Source organism: Dermacentor albipictus, chromosome 7 (assembly GCF_038994185.2).
Source record: "Dermacentor albipictus isolate Rhodes 1998 colony chromosome 7, USDA_Dalb.pri_finalv2, whole genome shotgun sequence".
Classification (NCBI taxonomy): domain Eukaryota; kingdom Metazoa; phylum Arthropoda; class Arachnida; order Ixodida; family Ixodidae; genus Dermacentor; species Dermacentor albipictus.
The window spans coordinates 25,115,149-25,136,168 of record NC_091827.1 but is presented as its reverse complement, the minus strand read 5'-3'; the positions used below and the strand labels follow the sequence as shown (position 1 = coordinate 25,136,168).

Sequence of the window (21,020 nt, the reverse complement as noted above, 5' to 3'; positions counted from 1 at the left end):
AGATCACCTAATGCGGTAGATTTTCGTCAGAAGGAACTTAAGCGGACCATGAGAATCTGCTCGTCTTATATCAGAAGTGCACCTTGCCAGAATTCATGAAGGAAAAGTAGTTCACTGTTTAAGGTGCACCCAAGCAATACATCCGAAAGGCACCTGTACAAAAGAAAGACATTGAATCTTCATGATTCAAGCCATTTCATTTTGCACTTATTTGTGGGTTACTCTGTGCGTAACATCCTTGCTTGCTGGAACTTCGAAAATCTGTATGCTATCTAAAAACCGACGTTTCGCGCTTGCTCAAGAATTCCTCTGTGCCATCGTGTTGAACTAATTTGCCAAATTAATTGGGCATAATCAGTTGCGTCGTGAATGAGCATCACGTTGATCCCTCTAGCTTCTCGCGGTGTCCTAACTGTCACCATCACAATATCAGCCTGTAAGGGTACCTCGAGATTCTCCTCGAGTAATGTTTCTACGCTGTCAGACCTGCATGTTTGTTTGTTTTTGCCGGGGCAGTAGCTTGCTCCCAGCCATGAACCAAGTAGAAATTAAGCATTTGGTGGCGCTGTAACGAAATTTTACTTTAGCTATGTATTGGCTATAAATCAGTATCCACTGAAATCACTGAAACAGTCTTGGCAAAGCTGCAGGACTGGTAAATGTGTGAGTTTCCTATTGGCAACATCTAAACCATGACCTACTGTATAAGGTCGTGCTCTAAACCACGACCTATGCTCTAAACAGCACCTAAGCAGATGACGCGTGCATGCACCTGGCGGTTAGCGAATACGACGTAAGTCCCAGCACGTCGCCTCCGAGTTGTTTCAGCGTTCCACGGGCGGTCAGGGCCTAACCTCGGAAGTGATGCAAGTTATGCTCATCGTTCTCTTAAGTAATAGAAATTCTTGTGGCGCGAATAAACGCCAAAGAACACGAATTTTTCCGACAGGACACGCCGGAAGAGGTGAAGACCCCAAACTCTTCATGTTGGAGCGTTTAATTCAATCTCGGATCGGTCATTGGATGTCACCGCTAAAATGCTTAAGCACTGTATGAACTTGCACAACTTAAGTATCTGTGGCACCGCAAATAGCCAGAAAGTATTACTGAAATATTGCTAAGTGCTTGGATATGCGTTTTGCGACAGTCCTGCAAATCGTATTTTGTCGGCGATGTCACACGGAACCTGCAGATACTCAATCATTGTATTATAGAAAGGTTTCCGCAGGCTAATGTCCCTAGATATGTTTTTAAAAGGAGGAAATCTTGGGACTTTAGCCCAGACAAGGTAGTGCGTCAGCTGGCACAGCGTTTCTATGCGATAGAAAAGCGATACAGCGACGTTCGCTTCGCGTTCAAGCAACACTGTTAATGGCGTCTCTTTTGAGTTGCACAAAGTAAAGAAAAACGGAGCATAGTTCAGCGAGTTTAGCGTTTCCCTTGGCGGTAGCGATGTTTTGAACCGGCAGAACACACTATCGGCCAACATTCAACTCTCATCAGCATGGCCGACGTTGACGAAGCCTGCAAGAGCGTCATCGCTTGGGTGGAAGCGGCCGTGTCTCCCACGACGTCGCCCGAACGGAGAGCGGAGGCTTACAACGTTAGTTTCGCTGGCTTAATTCTTCTCGCGCTGTCGTCGAATTAAAATTGTGTGCAAGAAAAGAACCGTGCAGTTCTTTTCTCGCAAACGCGGGGGAAAACTTCGGCGTGGTTTAACAGCGCCTACTGGGCCGATACGTGCGGCTAGCAAAAAACAGTCGGTGCAATCGCGCCACGAGATTTACCGGCGTTTTCTTGCGAACTACTTACAAGCAACAGCGCAAATCGCTGGTTGCTAAATGCTAGACCATGGAAATTCGCGCAATCGGGGCTGTCCAGCTACCCTCCTCGGCCTGCGAGTGTTTTGTTTTTGCAGAAAGACGAATTTAATTTACAACCGTGACTGCTTTTCTGGCTTCACTGTCAAACAAACTGTCCGATCACTTTCCACTCGGCCTGTGGCGTAGCGAATATAGTTGCAATTGAAGAGGTTCTACGCTTGCCACGTGCTTGCAGCCGTACGGCTAAAAGGAAAGCATGGGGTTTGACAAGGGCCATCGCAGTTGAGTAGTTCTCCCTGGTTCTGCAAATCGAACTTGAAGTCTACGCTCTAACTCAGCCGGCTAGCACGCTGGTATATAGCAAAGGAAAGCCGAAGTGCGCATAAACTTTGTCGTGGCATCAGCCAAGTGTGCTTAGGCACTTCGGAACGAGGTGGACTTCTAGTTAGGATGAATGGGCATCATTCAGGGGCAAAATAATTTTCCCTGTTAAAAGAAACAAGAATAGTCTAGTTGGTTCTCCTATATTGACATCTTTCATTCTTATTCTACAAAGGATTCTCGGGAATATATATATATATATATATATATATATATATATATATATATATATATATATATATATATATATATATATATATATATATATATATATATGCACTGTCATTGAACAGGGATGACTGGAAAGTGTTTATGGGCTCTCCTTACATCACAATGCTCTTGAGTACTCTGCCCTAAACATCATGCCTGCATTTTCTGGCATAACCCTATCACCCTCAGTTTTACCATTCGATCCCTCTTTCCCACATTAGTGTAATAGTGTGCTGTGCAGGCTAACATTCATTCTTTTTGACTTAGCTAAGAAACATTCGTATAGAAGTAGCGTTACCACTGTAGCATTTTTTAAACGCTTGGGTCCATGAAAAAAAAAGTAAGTTTGCCAAAAAGCAGTGTTGAGACTATACTGATTCACATCCCATAGGTGCCTTGCGACTTATTGCTCTTCGCCAGCCATTTGTCGCGTCATTTAGCTCCTCATCCGTTGTTCCACTTCGTGCCTTGCCACTTGTCTGGAGTTGTTTGTGTACACTCCGTTCTAGCAATTTCATTTCAAATGTTCTCACAGGATTTGACATCACCCCTGGCACACATCTTCAGCTCTCAAGGTCTTTCTGATTGGCACTCTCAACTCTTGCTAATGAACAAGAAGAATTGTGGAACTGAAGCGCTCGGTTTATTGTATTAACCAAATGAAGCCAACAGACATTCTGAAAAGTTAACACTTTCCATTAACTTACTTTGAAAGGAAATAGTCATAAATTTGTTTTCTCTCTCTCTCTCTCCCAGGCTTATGAAGGTTTCAAGGAAAAGTCGCCACTCTGTGCAAAGTGTGGTTTTGTGCTTGCCGCTAAGGGTAACCATGCCGTGGTGCGCCACATCGGACTGCAGCTTGTGGAGCACTGTATCAAGTGAGCACTGATGTGTTTTATCTTATTTATTTGTGCTCGCCATAGCGGCTCAGCAGCTATGGCATTCTACTGCTGAGTACACCGGTTGCGGGTTCTATTCCCAGCCACACTGGCTGCATTATAAATGGGGATGGAAACGCGGAAATGTTCCAGTACTTAGATTCAGGTGCGCATTAAAGAACCTCAGGGGGTCAAGACTAATCCATGATGCATGCTCCTGACTGCTAGCTGATATGGCACAGGTCCCAGACTATGGCCTCCGAGATTTTCAGCACACCACGAGCATCGCCTAATCTCAGAGGCCAGGCCAAGGAGAGGCACTGGTCCCCAGTGTTCCGTCTTCTGCATTATATGCACTGAGCAGTAATCGTGCTGTTCTTGTCCACTTTTGGTATCGAAAACATCTATTTCTGCTAGCTTTTCATGATGGAATTATTCATTTTTAAACGCAAAATTCTGCACAGAGGCTGCTTTTTATCACTGCTGCCTGAAACTATGCTTTCTATGCAGTCCAACATTCTTGTGCAGTGAGCTGTGAAAGGTGCCATAGCTGGGTCTTTTTAGATCAAGTGCGTGAGCACCCTAAGCATAGCAGCACACCCTAAATGCACCCTAACCGTACCATGCGAGAGTATTTCCATTTGGAATGTGGTTGTGGTGGCCGTGAACAGAACCTACAACATTGTGCGTCGCAGCATAGTACCGTAGCCACTGTAGTAATGGATTATAATAGTTGCAATTATCAGAAAGCCATAAAAGGATTTACCTATTGATACATGTACTGCACTTGAATGCCAAGCTCATTACAAAAATTAGATGTGCGTAGGCATTTGATATTACCAAGCTCTGAAAAGGGGGAAAAGAGGAACTGGAGTACGAGCTCAAGCTTCTTTTGCTGTTACTTTTTAGCATGTTTCTCCTGTGAATGCATCTATACTGCAGTACTTCGTTGATTGCAGTGTAAGAGCAAGGAACTTAGGCAGTCTTGAATGCAACTCAGGCTCTCTTATTGGCTGTCCATGTACAATCCCTGATTGCACTTAAAAGGATATAAAGGAAAATGGTAAGTCGAGCTAGAGTGAAAGCTTAGCCTTCTGTAATAACAGATTTGTCATTCATAGCAAAAGCAGAGCTTTTGTAAGCGAGAAAATGATGAAAATGAAAATATCGGTGTGGCACTGCCTGTTGTAGACTATGGTACCTATCATGTGACATCAGCACTGGCTGATTAATGGAGAGTGCTATTGAGAAAAGTCACGTGGAGATTATGTCAATTCGTCGCTTTTCGCTTGGGGGGTTCAAATTGAGGAGAGCAGCAATTGTATACGCAACAAAATGATATCTTGGCACACAGAAAACAATAATAGACTTCTAGACGAACAACCTATCGATCTAACTTCACGTAATTTTCTCCTTTGGTGTCCCTTTAAAGTGGTAAACCATTCTTACCTTCTGCAGGCTTCGCTGGAATGTGATTACAATTGCTGACAAACAGTTCATCAAGGAGAGTGTCATGAAGATGATGGCAGAGGTACGCCCACTTGCATCCAATTGTTAGAGAGATTTAAATTATATTGCAAAGTCTTTGTATGCATGGTAAAATGGCTGGTCCAAATTGAACATGTAAAGAATAGAAAATAGATCTTTGCTGGTTATGTATACATGCTACCATTTGGATTTGACATAGAGCACTTTGCATGGTTTTCGTTGCTAGTGGCATGCCCAGGCTGTCCTTTTTCTGTGCTACAACAGCAACAAGTAAATAGTCAAATCAGTTTTCATTTTGTCTATTGGACTTTGAGGACAAAGTATGAGTGATGTTTTGCCACTATCATTCAGGTCATGTGTCTCTTTTGACCCTGCTAACAAAAGATGCTGCTATTGCTTCAAAAATGTTTTGATTTTTGTCTACCAGATAGCGCCACATCATTTTGTGTTGGCCAAGCATCGGGAAGGTAAACACTGTATTTTAGAACACTCTCCTCGGGGACATGCATGTAGCAGGGCCGCAGCCGTTTTGCATGTGTTAACGTGAATGTCCGAAATGCTATACTAAAACTGTTTGTCCTCTTATATAAAATAGGTAGGTATTAGTATGGGCGAGGGCACTGCTTCCTAAACCTGTCTAACCTCCTCTCCCAAAGGGCACGGACCACCTTCTCGTGGAGCAAGCCCACATCAAGGACGCGCTCGCAAAGTTACTCGTCGAGATGATCAAGCGTGAATGGCCTCAGCAGTGGCCGCTGCTCATGGACGAGCTGAATAACCTGGCTGTACTCGGTGTAAGTGTTTGTTACATTTTGTTAGCGTACCGTATGCTCACTGAAACGAGGATGTGGCTCAAAAAGGACCTCAGCCAGGCTGGCTGGTAGCATGACGGTATAATGCAGAAAACAGTGCATGAACAGGAAAAACAACTAATGGAATAGCCGACATGGGGACTGGCTTCCAACTATGACTTAAAGACTTATTGTGCAGTGGCAAAAGGTTCAGGCAGATAAAAATATTGCAAAAGCGAGAAAAATGTGAACTTACACACAGGAAATGCTTACATCAGTGACTAGGGTATTCTGAGTATGTGCAGGAGGGATGGAGGAGGGGTAAACATGTAGGTATGTGATCTCTTTATTGAGCTGTTGAATGGATGCCATGCTGAGGTGAGAAGAGCCATGAAGTGGCTCATTTTATTTCCCTGAAATTCATTAGAATGAGTTCCACAAATATGTGAATAATGTAGCAGATGTTTCGTATCTTCCATTGAAACAGCTGTTTCTTTGTGTGTACAGTGTCCTCCGCCCCTCTGCACGTACACATTGTGTCTTTATTTCAGACCTCTATATAACAAGTGCAGATATAACGAACTGTCGAAACCCACCACAGTGGCTCAGTGGCTGTGGCATTGCCCCGCGGAGATCCAGATCATGGATCTCACAGCCATATTTCAATAGGCTCGAATTGTGAAAATGCTCGTGTACTTAGATTTAGGTACACATTAAAGAACCCGAGGGGGTAAAAATTAAGCTGGAGTCCCCCCACCTGCAGCATGCCTGATAACCAGATCGTGGTTATGATATGTAATAGTACCACAGTATCTAATTTTAATTTAGGTAGTAACGAATTATCAGTTTAATGAAACAAGCCAGAGATGTTTCTCAAATGTATCAGTCTGTAACAAATATATACTTATAGCGGATATTGGATACTGTATAATAAAGGTAGTCTCGTGGCCTGATGCAACTTCTTTATAATGAGGTATGATTCTATGGGATCTTTTTTCTCCAATGTGCCTTTGCAAATGCTTTGTTCTCCCACTTGAAGCAAAATGTCATGCGGAAGTTTTAACCTTGTGAATCCCATCACAAATTTGCTGACGAGAGGTCACAAAAAGAACTGTGGAAGGGCGCAGACAGGTGGTGTTTCGTATTTGAAGTGTGTGGTCAACGGTGTATTGTTTCATGACAACCTGAACATGTCAGGAAATTTGACTTGGGGTGGGTAATGCTTACCACGTTCATTTATTCAGCAGGCTCAGCAGAAAGTACAAGTGTTTTTCTAAGCTATTTACGAAGAAACAGCAACAAACTTCATCCCATCACCAAGGCATGGACTTGTGCTCTGTATGGTGTCTAGGTTGGAGCTGAATTTCACACTGGTATCTTTGAATGAATAGACTGCCATTTGCTTTCTGTTCATGTCATCGGTGTAGCTTTCAAATCGAAGTCTTTGAGCACAGCGTACGTTGACAGCTCAGTGAAATATGTACCTCTCGTTCTTGTCTTCCGAAGACTGCATGAGTCGTGTCATGCCCTTGTTGGCCGTTAGTTGTGACTTGCTATGCCATGCGACGTTATGCAGGAGACGCAGAAAGAGTTGGTGCTGCTGACCTTTCTGCGGCTAGCGGAGGACGTGGTGGACCTTCAGACGGTGCAGGGGCAGCGCAGGCGAGACCTGTACCAGGCGCTTGTGGGAAACCTGTCAGCTATCTGCGGCTTCCTTGTGCGCACGCTTGACACTCACTACTCTCGGTATCGTGACCTGGTGAGTGGATGAGCGCGGCCATCTATGACAGCATGAAAACGACGTAGCCATGAAACCAGACTAGTGATATGGGCAGTTCTTATAGTAAAGCTTTTTTTGCTTCTTCCTCGATGTTTGGAAATTGTTGTCATTTCCTCACCAGATATATTGGGGGACATACAGCCAAACCTCGATACAGTCAACACGGACATTATGAATTTTCATCTCTAACGAAGTAAACATAAAATTTGGTTGGCCCTGCTCCCTGCTTTATTTCAATGGGGTATTCTACTATTGCAGTAGACCTTAGTTGATCGTCTCCGGTTAATTAGATTTTTTAGTTAATTTGACCCCAATTGGAGTATTGAGAGGACCAATTGGAGGTTTTGGCCAGCGCCTACACATATCTATGGAACCAAACATTTCTTCTTATTTTGATGCTGAAATTTGCCCTCGCCGGATAATTCAAACTTGACTGATCATTACATACAATCTCCATGGTGACTGCAATGGTGAAATGCAGTGCTGAAACGCCTATTTTCTGCCTGCCCCAGGAAAATTTTGAAGTGATAACGGTACCTCACAGTCAGTTATTACAGTACTTAAGCAATTCTGGCATGCCTTTTCTTGTTTTTCAACTAAATTGCGTTCTAAATGCGTTTCACCATCTGAATTGAACCACTGTTACAGATGCAGGTGAACATAGAAATGCACCAATACAATGAGGTAGTTTCATAATTCTTCACCTTTGAATTTATGCTGATAAGTACTTGAATAGTAGAACTTACCATGAAGTTCATCTAACATACTTTTTCTTATATGTAACTCAATTATATGTAGATTACGCATGCCTTACACTCCCTTGTGTACTGTGCACTTTCCTATAGGAGCTTATATATACAGTGTTGCCACCCTGATGAAAGTATGCCCCTCTCTCGCCAGAGCACAAATTGAGAAATTGATGTGTGTAAAATGCAGGTCTGTGCGTGCTTGTAAACTCATGCTGCCTTGCATTCTAAAGGTATTGCTATGTCAACCTTGTTAATCCAGTATGTGAAACATTGCAGAGGGACCACCAGAAAGCAGATGAGAACAACCAAGAGGTCAGTACTGATTGCCTACGCACCTGTCCAAGCATGTTCGCTTCCTTGTGGTATTGGTGATACGTATAACCACGACCTGATGTTTTCGTAAAAGTTCTGTTACACAAGACCGTTTTCATTAGCTGACATTTGGGTGTGGTCCACTCTTGATAGTGATTGGTGTATCAATGAGGCAATCGCTGCTGCATTGGCCAATCAAAAATGGCACTTACATAAGAGAAGGTTTGTGAATGTAAGGCCCACATCTGATTTGATGCAGTAGAAGGGTTGGCACTTGGAACTGCAGTTTTGTGAAACATAGGGAAAGTCTGCAGAATTTCTCGTGGTTTCTCTTTGAAGTGCTTTGTATATTGCAGCCATCTTGGAGGGTGAAGGGCAACCATGTGGATTAAAGCCCCACAATTTGCCACGAGGCTCCTTACCCAGATGCAATCTCTGTGTTTACATCTCTCCTTCTAAACACAGAGATTGCCGAGCTGATCGACTAGCCCTTTGTTTCATTTCTCTGTTCACGTTCATGTTTAAAACGTCAGCTAAAAATTAAAAGATGTCTTTTAGATGAGTTCTTTACTCATCTGGAGTTAAAGTGGAGATTTAAAGATGTGAACCACATCAGCATCATCTGCAGTCGCCCTACCCACCATGTCATCCACGAACTTCCCGATTTTCCTAAGAGAATTCGGACCAAAGCTTTACTTTGCTTTATCTGTTCGGTCTTACTGAGGCTTGTTATCGGAGATTATCGTTATTGGAAACCCTACATCCCAGACAATGTGTTGTCTAAATAAAGCATTCATTCATTCATTCATTCATTCATTCATTCATTCATTCATTCATTGTCAGTGCCACCACTTCACCAAAAGCATTGGCAAGCAGTTAAAGAGAAGTAGCTTAGTCCGGGTGAGTTGGTTCATTGTTGTCACAGAAGCTTTTCAAGTGCAGAAAACAAGGGCACAAAGGGTGAACACCAGTTGAAGCTCGTAGTAACACCACTACATCAAACATGACCAGTGCCCATTATTAAATATTCGTTTCCCGGAGAGCTGGTGCCCGCCCAACAACAATGTTCTAGATTTGTGTTTATATCTCTGATCGTCACTCGTGGCGACATTGGCCTGCGCAGCTGTCTCTTCACCGGCAGCTGACGGAGACGACGCTGCTTACCATGGCGGGCTTTGTGGAGTGGATCCCTTTGGGCGAGGTGACGGGATCGGGCGGCCTGTTGCCCCGCATCTTCTGTTTCCTCCTCTCGGACAGGAACCTACGCATCCAGGCTGCCGAGTGCCTCCTGCAAGTGCTCGCCCGCAAGGTCAGAAACAGTGTTGTGACTGACAGTAGATTTGGCTCGTCGCTTTTTGCGGAGACAAGGCGAGGACGACAAAGCATCTTCTCTTCCACAGACAATTGAATTTTTGTAGGCAAGGCTGGACCAATGCAGGGCCTGCCTGTGCTCGGAGGCTCTGTAGTGGTGCTCTTGAGCGATCAGTTTAGCGGATACAACAACTTTTGCGAGGTTTCACAGAACTCAGCACCAGACGCGTCAAGGTGTATGACCAACGATGTTCCTGACCTTGTGCGAAGATATTAAGCTTCGCACAACACCAAAAAACAGCTGTACACGCCGACTCATCTGATGCCGAGCCATGCAAAATCTCCCAAAAGTGATCGCTCAAGAGTACTGTCCCTGTACTTATTGCATTGTGATTGTCCGTTGTCTTGTTTTGAGCAGACGGACATTTAGCAATTACGTTGCTGCTTTATGTCTTGTACGGAATGTTAGCTACAGAATACATATTTAGCTTATTCTTGTTCTCAGGTTTCTACATGTTCAGGTCTCTACATGTTCTTGTTAAGCAGGTTTACATTCACTTGCATCACATGTTTCTTTGCTCTGCTGATGACAGGGAAAGCCGGACGAGCGAAAGCCGCTGCTGGCGCTTTTCAACCAGGAGACGCTGGATGCCATCGTCTCCGCTCTGAAGTGAGTCCGAGCAAATCATGGGGGCTTGTGTAACTTCAACGCTTGACTTCGACATCTTCTGCTTCTTTCTGTGCCTTGCAATCCGCCCCAAGGTCTGTGTCCAGCGAGCCCTTGAACGAGGCCTCTTTCCTCTTCATGAAAAAGCTGTGCTCGATCACCGCCAATCTAGGACAGAACTGCCTAACACATTGGGTGAGTGAGTACAGGTGTATTGTTTCTCTGCATGCTGTTGCAATGATGTGCCATCACACGAGCAGGGTCCACAGCCAAACCTGTGTATATCTCTTTCAAGTGCCATGTGCACAATTACACATGCCAAGACGGTGCATCAAAAGCAAAAGTACCAATGAAAATAACAAGTCGCGTACATCTTGAAACACTTCTGATTGGACCTGTGCTGCAAGCTTGAGTAATGTGTGAAAGTGTTCTAGTAAAACAAATTGTGAAGTAGACAGCCAGGTGTCGGCTCTCGATGTTAGTATGTTGTCATGTGTAGTGGGTTCACTTATTTAATTGTTTTTCACAATGTTTTACATCAGGCATGTGGTTCATGTGGCTGCATAGGTGCTTTCCAAGTATGCGAGACACGAAAAAGTTGGCGTTAAAATACCTGATGTTCCCGTAAAGAATTATGACATGGAGTCCACATTCCGTAAACGTGAGAAAACACTTACTAAAGAATTGAAAACTCTGCAGCTGTACATGATTCTGAAATTGCAAGAAATTTGGTAAAACTAAAGATAACTCTAGTGTGGTCACTTAAGAGCTCTCGATTTCTTTCTCTTCCCTGAATTTTGACATTTCTGGGGCGAGAAACAGCTACAGATGATGTTTGTACTTTTTGCTGCGTGAATGACCTGCAGAACATGGAAGCTGAACGGCCCTCGATGGAACTCTTTCTAGTCTACCTGGACGTCTTGTTGTCACTGATGCAGCATCCAAGCCAGGTAAGTTTCTATTTCAATTCCTGCTCATTTTTACAAGAAGAGTGGTTATGAGGTCTTTCTTCGCTCTAATTGATGTACAACATTGAATGTAACCAACATCAGCTGCAGGTTGAATGGAAAAGAAACAAATCACTTGCCAGTGTATGTAGATACGGCCCATTACCTACCTGTCGGCTCTCCCAATTCTTCCGTCACCTTTACGAATTTGGGATAACTTTGGGATTTTACGAACGTTGTGTCAAGTTTATGAAACATACTGAAACATACTGCGAACTGGTCTTCGAACCTCCCCTTGGAAAGTCTTCTGATGGCAATAAGGTAACAGAGAGATGCTTGTTTCATTGCTCAGGTCTCTTCTCAAGACTCCACACGAAGAGATACGTGCTTCGAGCAAACTTATACAGATGTGTTTCCGATGCAGTCGAAATCAGCAATGGCAAAGTCACTGAAAAAGTTGTTGCCACCTGTTAAAACAATCTGTTGCTTGTCAGTCCTTGCTGTTACATGCTTGCTGCTGATTGTGCACGGGCTCTAAAGGTGAATGATCATTAACAAATTGTGTGTATATCCGATAAAAGGTGTATGCTTCTTTCAACTAAAATGTGTGCTATTTTTTCCCCATTTCCTTTGAAACTATAACCGCCCCTCCTTCACTAGAAAAAGTCGCTCTTAACCATGAAAAGAGGTTAGGTGCCAGAGAAGGCACAATAACAAAAAACAGGTGGCAACGCCGCCTCAAAGTTGCTGCATCAGCTCATTGTGATGTCATCAATTTTGACAGCAGCTGCTAGGGCCTAGTTAATTGTTTTTCGTTAAAAATGGACTACATAATGTTTTAAAGGAGCCAAAGGTTGAACGTGGCAGGTTTCATTAACTTTTACCGAGCCAGTATAGCCCAAATACTAAAAAAGTGTTTCAAAATCTTTGGTATTGACACTGGGGTTCTGGCTCAAAATTCAAAACATGCAACTCTTGCCTTCGTTTTCTCTTCTAATAATCAACCTATCGTTGCAAAATTACAGGAAATTTAATTTTCAAAGAACGCTTTGTCAGTTTAAACTGAATAAGTCTTTCTCTTTATAGTTCCCTTAACGTTCACAGGTTGACAGGTGTGCCTTTATTCTTGTCGCACTTTCACCTGAAGGCTGTGAACAGCATCACCCTGCCTGTGTGGGCGGCCCTCTTTCGACATCCCGAAGTCTCACGGCTGGAGATTGTGCGCAACCTACTTCCAAAGTTCTTCAAGGTCGCCACTGAGAAGTTAACAAAGGTGCGCCCTCTCAGCTTCTTACTGGCTCTCTGCACATCATTCTTGGCTACTGTACGCTACTGACATGAGCAGGAAAGCGTTTCCTTAAAGGAATACTGACATGACATTTCCGACTCTTGATTTATTGCGTCAAATGAAGATTCGGAACCTAGCTACCCTAGAAAGAGTTGCAGAAGTCCCCTGAGCAATTGAAAAAATTTAATCTAATGGCTCTTCTGTAGCCAGTTTCGGTTTTGTTTCCCAGGAGGTTACTGTGTTGTGTTTTCATGACGCAGAACATGGTGGCATAGGAACAGTACTTTGCATCGTTTCGATACTAGCTCCGGCTCGCTCGGTCATTTGAAATGCCACCACGTCAGGCCGTGCAACAGCTGAGTGAGCATACACTGGCACAAATGGCACCAGATGGCGCTGCAAAGCTCTGGAAACATCCTATTGGAATGCGAAGGGATTCCCCCAGTGAGGCCCACAGATAACACACAGCTTCCAGAAGCACTTGGATTAATGTGGACGAAAGCGTCAACCAATCAGCAGTCGAGATAAACAAGATACGTTTAGAGTATCGGTGAAAAGAAAGGCAGGGAACAGAGTGATACAACAGGATCTGGTGCAAGCATAGGTAGCGATGCAAAGTAAATAGATAAGTTTTGAGGAAGAAAAAAAATATAATAAGGAGATGTATATAAAGATGCTAGAATGAAAAGCATGTATAGCATACCCGATTAAATCAAGCAGGCTAGGTGACTATTTTTCACCACCCCGTTTCAAAGGGGATGCAGTAAATCATCATCATCATCAATACCAATGGGATGGTAACAGAAAAGGCCGTGGAGATTTTTAAGCATGGCAAGAAAGGAATTAGAGAGGAAATTCTATGTGATAACACAAAGAGCAGTGCCTTGTTATTTGACTAGAATAGCAGCTTGGGCTGGTTAATTTTCTAAACTGGTGTTAACAGTGCAACACGTAGACGAGACACGAGACGAGAAGACGACACCACAAGTGCTTGTGGTGTCGTCTTCTTGTCTCGTGTCCCGTCTACATTTTGTGCTGTTAACACCAGGCTTGTTATTTGAGGCGTGAGCTGGTTTCCCGAGGACAAAAACATACCAGAGCTAATATTTGCAACTGGATGAGGTGTGGATCTGCTACAGAAAAAAAATCCAGGGACAACTCAGCACATCTTAACGGAATGCAAAGGTATTCACCCAATGAGATCCGGTAGGTGACGTCCACTTTTTCTAGAAGCACAGGACATAAAGTGGATGGAAGCTTCAACCAGTCAGCCATTGAAATAAGCTAGAGACATTTAAAGTACTGTGTGGAAGAGGGGCAGAGAACACATTGACAAGACCGGATCCATTGCAGGCACAGGTAACTGTGCAAGATTTATATGGAGGTTTTAAGGCAGAAGGAGGGTATTAGGGAGGTACAGATAAAATGCTAGACTTGTAAGCACGTGTAGATTATCTGATTAGCTCAGGCAGGTTACTGTCGTCACCCTGTTTCGAAAGGGGTGCCGAACATCATCATCAATCCTACATGTTCTTTGCGCTGTGCCTTTGTGCTTGAATTAATCGGTTCTCCCTTATGATGCCTCTTGTCTGTGTAAGGTCATTTATGGACAGCGTATTGTATTGCGTGCGATGCAAGCCACTAAGCCAAGCTTCACCAATTGCAGGTCGGCTATCCTTCAAGAAACGACAGTCCAGCTTGCGCTTACGCCCGGCTGGACTTTGATGGCGACGAGGACTTTGCACCTTTTCTAGGGAGTAAGTTGAATTCAGCTTTCTACAGCTTGTGTCTCTTGCTGTTGCTAACTTGTAACAATAAATTGAACAAGACATGATGGAAATATCTCCCTTGGCTGTTGTTCACTTCACTTAGTAAAACATAACAGAACTTGCGTTAGCCAGGCTTCAGTAAGGCTGTCAAAAGAAGTTGTTTTCACTGATGGCTCTTGAGCTTATATTTTTTGTCCAAATGACCTTAGGGGGTTTCCTCTTTGCCTGCACCTCACTTGTGTATTAGCACATTTTCCTGAATAAGCTTTCAGTTGACAGACGGCGCACCTTTTGTATTCTCACTAAGGCTATGTTTCAATACTCGCCGTAGGTGGCTATATAGACAGCTAAGCGGACAACAGCCATCTTAAGCCTCATTCTAATTCTGGCAAAGAGGGCAAAAAAGAAACAGGTTCACGACATCATGAAGTAAAGAAAAAAAAAAGGCTACCTTGTTGCCCAAACAAGATGGCGGCTGAGCAGAGTGCTTGGAAACTTGTAAAGAAGGTTGTCTATGCGCAAGAAATTGTACGCACACTTTCTTATGCACTGAATGTCAGCAACTTTGTGTTTTTCATAAGTTTGCAGCTGAAAGAAATTATAAAACGATGATATGTGCTTTTAGCTTTTTCTTGTTGACACGAGGTGGTGTCAAGTAGTAGAGTTATGTTCTAGATGTGTTCTGTTACCTGGGCTCGAAACTGTCTTAGCAGTCCACATAGACTGTCAGTCTTCCAGTTTGCCTGCTTCACCACTAAAATAACCACCTGAATCTTGCCAAGTGAAAAATTTATTTAATATGTTCGGTAATGGATTCGTGGATGCCATGCCTACATAATGAGGTACTAGTAGCATGCAGAAAGCCATTCATCATTCAGTATTAGGGCCTGTGCAGAAATCTAGCGAGTACAGTAAAAGCTCGTTAATTCGAACCGCAAGGGGAAGCCGCTTCAGTTCGAATTAACGAAAGTTCGAACTAATGAAAGTGAAGGAGAGCAACAGTACACTGCGATTTGGAAGCAGTAGGGAATGTTAGAAATTTGGCATGTCAGAAAGTGATGGCGTGTGCCGCGGCACACGCCTTCTTCAAGTCGAAGCTCTGGGTCCGACTGTGCCACACCAACGATGTCCACCGAAACGAACGTTAGCCGAGGGTTAACACCATCACAATGAATCGCGACGGCCGATACCTCCTAAGCTGAAAACAGAGGTACACAACCGATAAAGACTGCCGAGACAAAGACGCCGAACATGTGAAGGTGGCGAAGGCCCTGATTCGTTGGTTCTTGATTGCAAGCGCAGCTGCGACGTACTTGATTCGCTGTGTTTTAACGCTTGCCGTGCCATCTCCGCACATTAGCAGCTGTACAAGATTTGCAAAGCCTCCGAGATTTGCAACGGGCAAGAAGTCTCGGAGGTTACGTAGAACGGAAAGGCGGCAGCCGCCGCTGCCTTCTGGCTGACCCCGCGTCGGTTAGATTTTTTTCCGATTTTACCTTCTCTCACCGTTCTCTCTGTTTAGGAGGCAATACAGCCTTGTGTGGAGACAGTAGGCACGTTTCTCTGGCCATGTGCCAGGCGAGCGTAGTTCGAATTATCCGTGAGGGAACCTTCTCGCGTTCGAATTAACGGACTTTTTTATACATAGACTTCTGTGCAGCTTGGCCGGACCAAATCGTACAGTTCGAATTATACATAAATTCGAATTATTGAAGTTCGAATTAACGAGCTTTCACTGTATCACCAAAGTGCGCTCAATCGGTGGAGCTTGTGAAAAACTCAAGTGGGCAGATATGTATTGTGTGTTTTTTTTGTGTGTTAAGGAGTTCTGAAGCAATTGCTAACACTAATAATAATACAAATACTGCACAGAAACATATTTAGCTTTTAACCCCAATGCAACGAAAAAATACCTCTTAGAGACGTGATGTCCATCCATTGTATTCAAAAGTCGAAAGCAAAAAGCTTATTCCTTATAAAAAAAAGAGAAAAAGACGCAGACTCAACAGCCCTGAGTCAGTGACTGCACCGAGCAACTCGATTACAATGTACCTGTTGACATGACCAAGCAACCGCAGACGTGCAATCGAACGAATGTTTGCATTAGAAAACCACCCCAGAAAAGGTGGCGGTGTCAGGATTGATCTCTATGTGAATCTATCTTCTTGAAAGCTTTCTTTCTCTGGAATAGCTTTCCTTGTAGCTTCGCGCTACCTTTGTGTGGGTGACAGTGATGGCTCGGCGATTCACCTCATAGTTTTTTGCAGGATATATTCAGTTTTATGGAACGACATGCTTTTGCTTTTCCGAAGTATGGCGCATATTCCCTCCTGACAGAATTCAGGGGGGACATGACGGAGGTTGTTCGCCTGGCCACCCTGCTGAACCCTATTGCTGGCTTCCAGATGGTGAGCCAGTGGCTGCAGACGCTGCTTGCAGCCAAAATCGAAGTGGGAAATGGTATGTTGTGACTTTTGTTGATTGTAGCGGGCTAACCCTCGAGATAATCAATAACTTCTCAAAAACGTGTTGTGAATTTCTCAAATTTTTGTATTGTGCCACAGTTCTTGCCCGTAATGTCCCATTTGAGTTTATTACTGTTTATTTATTCCAGGGCATTCACCAAAAGCCGCGATGTGTTTGGGCACATCACGACTTTTGGTGAATACCGCAGAATAAGAAAACAGACTTGAATTGAGAAGACACGTGTGCTTCGTTTGGGCAAGACAGCAAAAGCTATTACCTAGAGGTGAAAGGTTCATCTTTAAAGATATTGGTACAAACTTCTCGATTGACTGCATGTCAGGTGCGAAAGGTTAAAAGGTCAATTGAACTGTTGTATCTTCCTGACTGGTCATTTGGACTTGATCGGAATTGCCAAACCGTCCGAATAATCGCGAGTCCGAAATATTGGATCTTCCCCAAAATAAGTGGCTTTATGCTACAAGTGGCCAAGAAAGGTGTGCCGTATTCTCAAATCATCACTTTGGGATATATCCACAATTTCATGAGACTATCGTGCAAAACACATCGATGTCTAGGAGCAACGGCATTCTTGGCATGGTACCAACACACTACCTTGCGCAAGGCTAGCGCAAGACGCACTGGCGTCTGTGACTGATGTCAATCTTAGTACGGTGCCAAGCACACTATTTTATCTTTGTATGGAAATTATGCCGTGCACAGACACATCCGATGCTAGTCGTGCGAAATATCGCGAATATTTAAGTACATTTCAAAAGTGGTTGTTCAGAAATATCACCCAAGTTTGTCGATGTGTGTTGCTGCACGTACAAACACTTAGTCCTTGGCCTAAAAATTCCGTAGCTGTGATTTTCTAACAGTGCCTTTTGTGTTATTCCTTTTCACGCTTTTCAAACTTAGTGGTCAGAGCGATGCTTCGCTCACATTATAACGGGATCAGTCGGTCTCTGAAGAGTGGCATAGATGCGAGTGGAAGACATTACTACAAAATCGCGGTTCATGTCTCGACCATCGTCATGTTGTCGCTAAAGATGGACAAAAGTACAGTCAGCGCATGCACCAAATTATCATCAGTGACTATTAGATCGACTATGCTTCACTAGTTTTGCGGAACGCCGGCAACATGGCCGACGACCATGCCCGTGACGTCTAGAAACGAAAATATGGTTATGTTTTGCGCCATTAAACCACATTTAACTGATTATTTCTGTTCTACTCGGCGGTCATATTAGCACACGGTCGTGCTGGTGGGGTCTGAATTATCGCACAACGTGCAGTAAGGCGTCCGAAATTTCGGTCGTCCTTGTACATTAAGTCTGTGGGGCCAGTGCAGTGCTGCAGTTCTGTCCAAATAATCGAGCAAGTCCGAATTATCAGTGTCTGAATAATCGATCATTGACTGTACTATAAATCATTTCCGGCATGGAGCTTGAAAGTTTTGCATACCTCAGCGATTTCTGGTAGAGCAAGAAAGAATGTGAAAGCCATTGTGACATCACCGATCAGTGGCCGCATTTGTAGCAGTCTATTTTTGTTATTATTTTTATTTGTTTCCTCTTTCATGCAGATTGGCCTATCTTCGCAAAAATGGCATGTTACAGAATGCGACCCTGTGATAAAAGGTTAAATGAACAAATCTGTGAAAGAATCACTGCAGCATCGGTTCCCAGTAGAAGAAAATACACCTTGAGAGTCTTGTGTGTCTCAAGAAGAATTAACAGATCTTTACTGTCTGGCCAGAATTTTTCCTTGTTTGCAATGACGCCAAATCAGTGAAACACAGGTTTGCTAAGTGCTGGCTCTGTTTCCTTATTAACTGAACATATCATTTTTTTTTACATTACCATGCATATGATGAACGCTGCATGAGATTTGTGCTCCGGGGTTCCTCTTTAATCGTGGGCACATCGATACTAGTACTCCGTTCAGTTGTCGCTGGTGGAAACGCTAGTGACACACAGCGCAGCCTTAGCCCGCACTTTTGCTGAATGCATTTGTCTTCTACCGTTTCTTCCATATCTCTTGCGGCGTGCTGTCTTTGCAAAGAACCCGACAATGGCCACTGTTCACTCAACTCGCCGTCCAGCATACGCTGGGATGCCCTCACCACGTTCATGGACGGTGTGTTCAGCCGGTTCCTGTCCTCTCCCAATCCCAAGGTAACTTGTGCCAGCCACTGATACAGTGCAACTTGCACTGTCCAGGGCATTCTGGACCAATGGCTTATGCCCCGTTTCATACAAAGCAGGCAAAGTTGTGTAGGCTGGAGAGACTTCTCTCGCAGCCCGAAACTGAAAAACTGTGTGTCATTTGTGAAAGAAATTATATGCCCAGATACGCGTCATGTAATTGCACACTTTTGCATCACAATGATGGCATATTTATTACACGGAAGGCGCGGGAGATCTGAAGCTTTTACTGTAGAACGAGCAGAGTGGGGCGTTTCCGCAACCAACCAACAGCTGCAGCACATCGCTTGCGCTTGTTCCCAAAGCATAGTACACCTGTATGCTGGAAGCACAAAGGTACACAAATGAAAGAATTTGAGGTAGCCTTATGGGGGGGGGGGGGGCACGCAAGCTGTAGTTGTAATGCGGTCGTCATCCGTTAATTCGACCCCCACGGGACCGAAGAAATTGATCTAATTATCTGGCGGGTTGAATTACACAAAATGCAGAAGCGCCAAAGCACATCACTGATTCATTTGGCAGTATTTGCCTGATTCTGACACGCCCCTGAATAAAACGCACTCCCACTTCCTACACGTTCAAAGTGATAAATTAACGTAGAAATGACCATTAAAGTTCCTAAACAACGTAGAAATTTAACGCTCACCTGGTCTTTCTTTGTAGCAAGAAAAATTGTTGCACGATTGTGGCCCTTTTTCTAAGGTCACCTTCGGCACACAGTTATCTAAAGTCAGCTTTGTCGCAATACATTGTGTTATGCGGCAAAGCATACAAACGTTGCGAAGGCTGTTTTGGCTTTGTGTCTGATTGCATCGCACAGGCAATTTCCAGCCCAATTAAAAAAAAAAAAAAAGCCGCACATTAGAATCGGGTAGATATCGCAATCAAACATTGTGACCTACAGTTATTGCATGAAAATCTTCTTAAGGTAGGGTGAAAAACAGGCTATTTCAACGAGAGAGGACGTGTTGTTTTCTGTGTACACTATGTGTAAATTCCTGTGTATGCTGCCTTGTGTATGGGCCCCCAGGCACCCTCAAGCTACATTTCGCTTGGGGTGTCTCCCCAAATATCATGTTGGAAATATAATTGTGATTGATTGATTGATTGATCGGTTGATTGATTTAATTAATTTTTCTTGCTTTTCATCTGTGCCCATAGCCGAGTGCAGAAGAAGGCATCTTCTTGCTGGAGTCCCTACTTAATTTCGAAACAGAGGTGAGAGTCTTAACAGCGTGCTTCGGAGTATGCCGAATTTTCAATGTTTTATTTAAGGCAGGACCCTGTGTGTAATCGCTTCTGTTTTGTTTCTGGTGCTGCTACAGGACCCAGTAATCCAGTCCTATGCCCTGTCCTGCATATCCAACTTAGGTGTCTTCCTCACGCTTGCGCCAGGAAGTTTGCCCAAGGTCCTCAACAAGGTAGGTGTAAATTATAAAGTACAGGTTGTTAAGCTGGGACTATACACATTGAAACCTGGTTATAGCGAAATGGGATATAAGGAAATAATGTATGTAACGAAATTCCCATAGAGATTCATAGTGCAGTACATGCAATAATGGATATGACGAAGTAATGGATATAACAAAGTAATTCTCGCTCCTCCAACTTTGTTATAACGAGCTTTATGAGCTTCATCAACCTCTTTCTCTAGATAGCATCGTCAGTGGTGTTTCCTTATTCCACTTTAAACATTTTACTACGGTTGCTTTGTATTGCTTGCTTGCGCATGTAATTTGTTTGTGTAAGATAACTTGCAGCACAAAATTTTCCAGCATGTATGTTATTTAGGAGCTAACGTACATTTGTGCATACAACACAGGCCAAAAATTTGGGCCGTACTTATGGCCTCAAGGCATCTTCATGGCAATATGACCCATATTTCATGAAGCCATACTCAAAAGTCCAATTCGCATGCAAATTAGTTTTGCATTTTTGCATTGCCATGAAGCA

The 21,020-nt window shown here is 43.7% G+C and overlaps 1 protein-coding gene across 1 annotated transcript in view; it reads left to right on the top strand.

Moving 5' to 3' along the window:
• Positions 1–1,341: 1,341 nt before the first annotated feature.
• LOC135919250 (exportin-5-like) overlaps positions 1,342–21,020 on the top strand; it is a 42,158-nt gene continuing 22,479 nt past the window's right edge. The window contains exons 1-16 of the mRNA XM_070521774.1: positions 1,342–1,603; positions 3,171–3,292; positions 4,751–4,823; positions 5,437–5,574; positions 7,148–7,330; positions 8,377–8,412; positions 9,536–9,721; positions 10,317–10,393; positions 10,486–10,585; positions 11,257–11,340; positions 12,485–12,610; positions 14,292–14,382; positions 16,732–16,854; positions 18,925–19,037; positions 20,229–20,285; positions 20,393–20,488. Of these exons, the coding sequence (XP_070377875.1) occupies positions 1,505–1,603; positions 3,171–3,292; positions 4,751–4,823; positions 5,437–5,574; positions 7,148–7,330; positions 8,377–8,412; positions 9,536–9,721; positions 10,317–10,393; positions 10,486–10,585; positions 11,257–11,340; positions 12,485–12,610; positions 14,292–14,382; positions 16,732–16,854; positions 18,925–19,037; positions 20,229–20,285; positions 20,393–20,488 (1,704 nt within the window). The 5' untranslated portion in view covers positions 1,342–1,504. The remainder of the gene's footprint in view (positions 1,604–3,170; positions 3,293–4,750; positions 4,824–5,436; positions 5,575–7,147; positions 7,331–8,376; positions 8,413–9,535; positions 9,722–10,316; positions 10,394–10,485; positions 10,586–11,256; positions 11,341–12,484; positions 12,611–14,291; positions 14,383–16,731; positions 16,855–18,924; positions 19,038–20,228; positions 20,286–20,392; positions 20,489–21,020) is intronic.